This window comes from Papio anubis, chromosome 17, assembly GCF_008728515.1.
Source record: "Papio anubis isolate 15944 chromosome 17, Panubis1.0, whole genome shotgun sequence".
In the NCBI taxonomy this organism is placed as follows: Eukaryota; Metazoa; Chordata; class Mammalia; order Primates; family Cercopithecidae; genus Papio; species Papio anubis.
In genome coordinates, this window is record NC_044992.1 from 66,559,567 (window position 1) to 66,566,699 (window position 7,133).

Consider the following 7,133-nt stretch of genomic DNA (forward strand, 5'->3'; position numbering starts at 1 on the left):
GTAGGCCGCCGCTTCCCCTTGACTGCCCAGGGTTGGAACGATTTGTGATACCGGGGGAGGAGTCCCCAGGCCCTCAGAGTCAGGAGTGGCGGGGACTGGAGCGGGTGGGGAGAGGCAGAAACAAATCATCTTCTTTGCTGGCAATGTTCTCAGGCCGGTTTCAACGCTCCCTTCCTCCCCTCCTGTCCCCGACAGTGTTAGGCAGTTCTGATTAAAAGTAATAGATGAAGATTCCATCCCACTCCCAAGTGTCATTGTGGGAAGACATTGCCTGATTTCCTGTGGGTCCCATCAGAGCCACCTCTTCCTTCCAGGAGTCAGGGAGTGGGCCTGGACCAAAGGGGACCATGAGGTCCCCAGCTTCCCACTTGCAGAAGAGCCCTGGGGCTCTGCGGAGGCCCCCAGACAGGAGCCACCGAGCTGCGATCTGGCCTCTGTGGCCACTGCCCCTTCACACTTGCCTGTGCTGCTCACCAAGAAATGTCACGTGTCCCCGTGGGCTTCACCTGAGGGGTGAGGAAACAGGCTAGAGAGGCTGTCAGATATGTTCTGAACAGAGAGAGCAGGGCTTGGTCAGCTTCAGAACAGACACGGACACCGGTGGTCTCCGTGTGTGAGCAGCTAACTGTGGTTCTGGGTAGCCCGGAGAGCAGAAGCCAGAGACTGAAAGATCTAAGAGTGCCATCTCCTCAGAGCGCTGGGAATGCAGCCCCTTGTGCCTGGGGTGCACAGGCTGCCTCTGCGGAGCTCAGCCTGGGGGGTGTGCTGTGAGCCTGTCTCCAGTGGCAGCCCAGAAGGAGGGCCACCATAAAAGGCTGCGAAGTGAAGCCAGCCTGGTCTCCATCAGCAATGCAAGCTGTTTGCTCTGGACAGATAGGGTCATGGGCCCCCTTCCACTTCCACAGAGTCCCCTGTCCCCTAGCTGTGCTGCCAGGCCCAGGAAAACAGAGCCACATGCCACCTGCCTCCAGCCTCGGTGTCAGCAGCCCAGGACTTGGCAGTCCGCAGCCTTGGTCCTTGGTGCTGTTTGTGCCCTGGCATGACCACTGGCAACTTCCTGTCTGCCCTCGGCCCCTAGGTACCCACCTGTCTGCCCAGGGCTCCCAGCACTCCTGCCTATTGGCTTCGGCTGTGTCTAGCAGATGCCCTCGGCCCAGGAGGACACCTCCTCCCGAACACTCCATGCCCTTCTGCGTCTACCCCCCAGCTCCCCAGCCTCACATTGGGCATCACTCTCAAACCAAGGGAGAGAGTGTGACCCTGTGTCCTGACCCAGCCTGCTCCCTGCCAGGAAGCTGGCAGAGCCCCTGAGAGCCCTGGGGGGCCGATGAGGGAGCCAGGCAGTGCCTGCCCCAGGATTCGCCCTCCTCTAAGAAGACAGAGTTGCTACCTCTGCAAAGCCGGACCACCCTGCCCCTGGCCCCACTGCAACCCAGGCCTCTTGCTCAGCAGGGAGAGGGGAGAACAGGACAGAGAGAGATGCGGGACCTTCCTCTGATGAGCAGCCACTGTTGAGCCACCCAAGAATAGGGCTGCCTGAATGTGCATTTAATGACTCTTTCTCATGGGGCTATAGGCCCTGCAAAGGCGCCCCCCAGACCAGAAACTCAGGGTAGGGCTGTGCCTGTCTGCACTGGCTGACTCCCCTCTCTTGTTTCCCAGCTTTCGCCGTCATGATTGTGCTGGCCCTGGTCCGCATCGGGCATGGACAAGGGGAGGGGCACCCGCCCCTGGCCGACTTCTCGGGGGTCCGGAACCTGTTTGGGGTGTGCGTCTACTCCTTCATGTGCCAGCACTCCCTGCCATCCCTCATTACCCCAGTCTCCTCCAAGCGCCACCTCACAAGGCTGGTGTTCCTGGACTACGTGCTGATCCTGGCCTTCTACGGCCTCCTCTCTTTCACCGCCATCTTCTGCTTCCGCGGCGACAGCCTCATGGACATGTACACCCTCAACTTCGCACGCTGTGACGTCGTGCGCCTGGCCGCTGTGCGCTTCTTCCTGGGCCTCTTCCCCGTCTTCACCATTAGCACCAACTTCCCCATCATTGCCGTGACCCTGCGCAACAACTGGAAGACGCTCTTCCACCGCGAGGGTGGCACGTACCCGTGGGTGGTGGACCGCGTCGTGTTTCCCACCATCACCCTGGTGCCGCCTGTGCTGGTGGCCTTCTGCACCCACGACCTGGAGTCGCTGGTGGGCATCACAGGGGCCTATGCGGGCACCGGCATCCAGTACGTCATCCCCGCCTTCCTGGTGTACCACTGCCGCAGGGACACCCAGCTGGCCTTTGGCTGTGGGGTCAGCAACAAGCACAGGTCCCCTTTCCGCCACACCTTCTGGGTGGGCTTCGTGCTGCTCTGGGCTTTCTCCTGCTTCATCTTTGTCACGGCCAATATCGTCCTCAGCGAGACCAAGCTCTGATGGCAGGACAGGCAGGTCTAGTGACGGGAGGCAGAGGGGCCCCAGCCCCACCCCTCGCCCGCAGAGCCCAGATTTAGTTGCTCCCAGGTCTTCATGGGGCAGGTGGGACTGCGGCTCTAGGGGAAACCCCCTGTCCAGCTGGGGCTCTTCTCCCCACCCCACCTTCCACCCAGTCCGCACCTGTCCTCACTCCCCCAGGCGGCTCTCCCACCAGGTCCTCCTGCCTGGGTGACACATGGCTGCTCCCAAGTTCTAGGACTCATTACTGGACTCACACCCCTCTCCTACATCTTCCAACATGTTCACCCCCCACCCCACCTCCACGGCGGGCTCCTCCCTGCACGGTGGGAGATGCAGTGCTGGCACTGCCATCATTTGTCCCAGACCCATGCCCCTCCCCTCTCCAGCCCTGTCCTGCGTCCTTGTCTAAGAAACCTTCACTAGCAACTGCTGCCTCTTCAGAGGCGAATCCCAGGCTGGAAGCATCCTAGCCAGGCCTGCCTGTGACAGCAGGGCCCACCCTCCCACCAGGCCTGGGAGGCACTAGGTGCCACCTCAGAGAGGGCCTGGCTGGCCCCATGACAAGAACAAGAAGTGCTAACTGGTACCAGAGTCCCCAGATAGAGCTGCGAGGGCTCTCGCTGTGGGCGCAAGCTCCAGAGTAGCAGGCTGGATGGAGTGTCCCTTCTATAGGGACACAGCCGCCTGCCAGCTGGGCCTAAAGTCTGGAGCTTGTCCCTGAAAGAGACTGTCTGCTGCCCTCGCTGCCCCGTTGGCGCCCTCAGGGCCTCTCACAGTGCGGGTGGTCCTACTAGAGGGCAGCCATCCCCACCTGGCACCTCAGTGGCTTGGCGGTGACATGGCAGTGGGAGGGCTCTGAGGTTCCCACCCTGACAGTGGTCAGGCTGCCCGTGCTCCCATTCCAACGCTAAAGGCAGCTCCCTTAGGGGCTGGGTGTGGGTGCTCAGTGTTCACGCTATGTCCCTTGGGCAATGTGGGGTTGGATGGGGCCCCCACTGCCGTTCCCATGGAAGGAGGCCAGGTCCCTAGCCACCTCCCACTCAGCCATGCACGCACTTGCTGGGCTGGCCTCCTAGGAAACACAGGTGACTCGAATGAACTCTGTATTTTCAACGTGCCTTCTACTGCTTCAGGACCTGGGGGTCCCCCTGACCCTCACTGGCTTGCCCCCAGCCCTGGGCCTGGTCCCGCCTGTCCTGGAGCCGCCTCTCTGGGGTGGGTCTCAGGCCCGACCCCTCCCTCTTTTGAGTTCAGTGCCTTGCTCAGCGCCTCCCCTGTATCTCAGCGTCTTCAGACCTCTGACAGAGCGACGATGTAGGGTCTCCTGGGGCCCGAGGGTCTCAGGGTCGGGGGATGTGGGATTTGCAGGGAACGCGGGGAGTCCACAGGCTGTGCCACCTCTGCCCTGGCAGCTGAAGCCTGGGAGTCCCTGTGCGGTGTAATTGGCCTCAGCCCGCTTTCTCTCTGCCGACGCACCTCGGCGGTTCTCACAGCTTGTCCCCACATGTCATTTTCCATCCACGGGAAAAAAAAAATGCCCCTTCTCCATCTGCCATTGCAGCTTCCTCCCAGGAGACCCCTCAGGATAGGTAGAGCAGGGGCCTGCAGTGCTCAGGCCAAGAGCAGGGAAGACCTGGCTGCACCCCTGTGGCTGAAAACTCAAAACATCTGGAATTACCCTTCTCCAGTTATGTTCCCTCTTGCTTAAAGACAAAGTTGATTAAATCATCCTGCCATCCCAGACTCCAAACCAAATCTTGGACGCAAATTCATGAGCTTCATAAAGCCCAGGTTAATTTATGTGACAGTCTGGAACCGCCCAGCCATGGAGTCAGTGGCCATGTTCCCCGCCACCTCTGAGCTGGGGCAGCCCCGGCCCTGGAGGGAACTGAAGCAGTGACCACATCGCTGCTGCCAAGTGGGGACCCTCACCACTGCCGTTGTCTAGCTGCTTTGCTCCTCAGTGTCCTCCTGCTGTAAGTCAGATGAGGTCACCTTCCTCTCCATCGATGCCAGGCTTCTGCCGCTGACGGCCAATGGGGCTTGGGGCCAGGGGCAGAGAACCCCAACAGCAAGACAGCCCCGGGTGATGCTGGCTCTCCACGTGCATCAGGCACATTTCACTGCAGCCATCATCAACTTGGCAAAGTAGGCAAGTTCAGCTTGTGGTTTCCATATTGCAGATGGGCCCCCGAGGTCAGTGGTGGGGAGAGCAGAAGAGGATGCCAGCCCAGCCTGGCCCAGGAGCAGGTGTCGCTGTGGAGGAAAGCTTAAACTCAGCAGCGTCTACCCAACATCTGCCACCTGCATGGCCCCAGATGCCCCCAGGGCAGACCAGGTCAAGGTGGTAGTAAACTTTCTTTGCCTCCCTCCCCGCAGAAGCACCAGACCCACCTGAGCCCCAGAGCCTCGTGCCAGCAGCTCCTGGCTGTTCCTCACCTGAGGCTAGAGCAGCAGCTGCTGGCTTATAGATGGGGCGGATAGCAGGTGACAGACTGGGAGGCACTGCTGGGTGGTGGAAGTGGGCAGTGGCACCATGATGGGCCCTTAGCCACACAGCCGTCCTCACCCTGGGGCCAGGAGCAGCCTCGGCAACAGGCAGAGGCTAGAGTCAGAGTGGTGGGGAGGACAGGGGCTGCTGCCCCGCTCCTGGAAAGCCACTGCGGAGGGGCAGTGGCTGGCAGTGCCAGGCCTGGGGGAAGTGGAAGCGTCCTGTGTGGGGCCATATTCCCAAGCAAGAGTGACCCATGGTTAAGGGCCACTGGAAGGTTGGAGAGAGCTTGGGATCCCTTCCACCTGGGGCCGATGGTGTTGATTGCAGACTGGAGGGGTAACCTCCGCTGAATGTCATTATATGCCAGGCATGGCATTGGGTACTTTCTGTGTGGACCAGGCAGCTGGGCCTGCCATTTGCAGGCTGCGAGCCTCCGTGGTCTGTCCTTCCTCATTTGTAAAGTGGGGTAACAGCAGCTACGTCACTGGCCAGTTGTGGGGATTAAAGTGCTGAGCTTAGTGCCCAGCACAAAATGCTCAATAAAGCTATTCAGTGACACCTGTTTCCCACATCACTCGCCAGACTAACTACTTGTAGCCAGGGACCCCCAACTCATTAGGACTCCTGACACCTACTTGGTTTCATAGCCTCCTAATGAGTTGTCACTGGATTGCGATTCGGAAACAGAAGATTGGTCTGAATTATCTGGAGTCTAGAGGGCTTTGGGGGTAGGGGTTGTCTCTCGTTTCCCAGTCCCCTAGGAAACTTGAGGACAGTCCTTCCCTTTCAAAGAGCAGGACAGGCTAGTCTGGAGGGTCCTGACTGAAGACATCAGCCTGCCCTTTTGCAAGCTCTGCCCCCTTCCCCTCCACACACCTGGCTCCCTGCAAAAAGCTGGCTTGGACCACAAGCCGCTCAGCTAGACACAAGGAAAAACAGCTACAGCAGCAACAGAAGGGACCCCAGTTAGTAAGATTTTCCTGCTCTGAGGCCAGCCACAAGGGCCTCTCTCTGTATCTCACCCAAAGAAAAAAAGTGTTATTTGAGCATGTGGGTCGCCAGGCCCTTGTTTATGACGCTTTCACATCTGTGGCCTTACTTACTCTCCTCTCCCCTGCCACGCTTTCTTCCTTTCCTTTGGTGGTGCAGGAAGCCAGGCCAAGCTAGTTCTGAACTCAGGATGCATCCTTCCTGCTACCTGTCCCCCAGGATTCATAGCCTCCTGCCCCGCCCCCGGATATATTCCTAGAGAAGGAACAAGGCAGCCAGCGCCTGGCCCAGGAGCAGGAGCGGCCCTCAGAGCCAGCAGCAGGCTCAGTTCCACATTGGAGGCTCACCTCTTAATGATCTTTCCAGTTCTTCGTTATTAATGATCTTGGGCAGAGAGCGGAGCAGCCCTGATCTCACAGCTCCTCCGGGCTGCCTCACCTGCCGCAGCCTTCCTCCCAGGGCCGAAGGCAGACCCTGACTCCAGGAGGAGGAGGGGCTCGGTTCCAGGGGCTGGTGGCCAACAGTTAACCCTCGCACCACTAGTGGCTGCGACCAAGGTCAAACTCCCTTCCAGAGTGCTGGCCTCCAACACTCACCTAGACAAACTCCCGGCCTGCTGTCCTCAACCTGGATCCAGCCCATGAAAACCCACAGGGTAGAGAGCATGAAATTGTAATGGACAGGGCCACCCCCTCTTGGGGTACTCTCCTACCAAGAATAGAGGTGTATCCCACCCTACCATTTCAGCTGCCTTCACCCCTAAAACTAACCCCCCAAAAAAGTCCAGTTCTTATGGCCCCAACACAAGTAATGGGCTCTTCAGAGACTAAAGAGGCCATCCGGCTTCCTGGGAACCAGCAAGGAGCTCTGGGGGAGGGCACTGGCAGAGACAGCCAGCACCGCCCCTCAGGCTTCCTCTCTGTCACGTGGAATTAGCCTCTGGTCTGCCTCCACGAAACTTGTCAGGACAGCCAGGGCTTGGCCTTTACATCCTCAGCCATTAGAAAAGGGTCTGACAGAATCAATAGTTCCACTGTTTGTGGAACGGATAGAAGAATGAAAGCCTGCTTGCTCCACAGTCATTGTAGGGGGGATAAGTGTAATTGCAGATGTGAAAACATTGAAAATGGTAAGCAAAAGCCATCTTTTCAGATGGGCCAGAGGCAAAGATGTGTGATAGAAAAAGGAAGTGGGCTAGAAGCCCC

At 59.0% G+C, this 7,133-nt stretch overlaps 1 protein-coding gene across 3 annotated transcripts in view; it reads left to right on the forward strand.

Annotated features, from left to right (window-relative positions):
* Positions 1-5,496, forward strand: part of TMEM104 (transmembrane protein 104) — a 63,644-nt gene extending 58,148 nt beyond the window's left edge. For all 3 annotated transcript variants that reach the window (XM_021927932.2, XM_009191194.4, XM_009191193.4), the window contains exon 10: positions 1,663-5,496. In XM_021927932.2, the coding sequence (XP_021783624.1) occupies positions 1,663-2,423 (761 nt within the window). In that variant the 3' untranslated portion in view covers positions 2,424-5,496. The remainder of the gene's footprint in view (positions 1-1,662) is intronic.
* Positions 5,497-7,133: the final 1,637 nt, after the last annotated feature.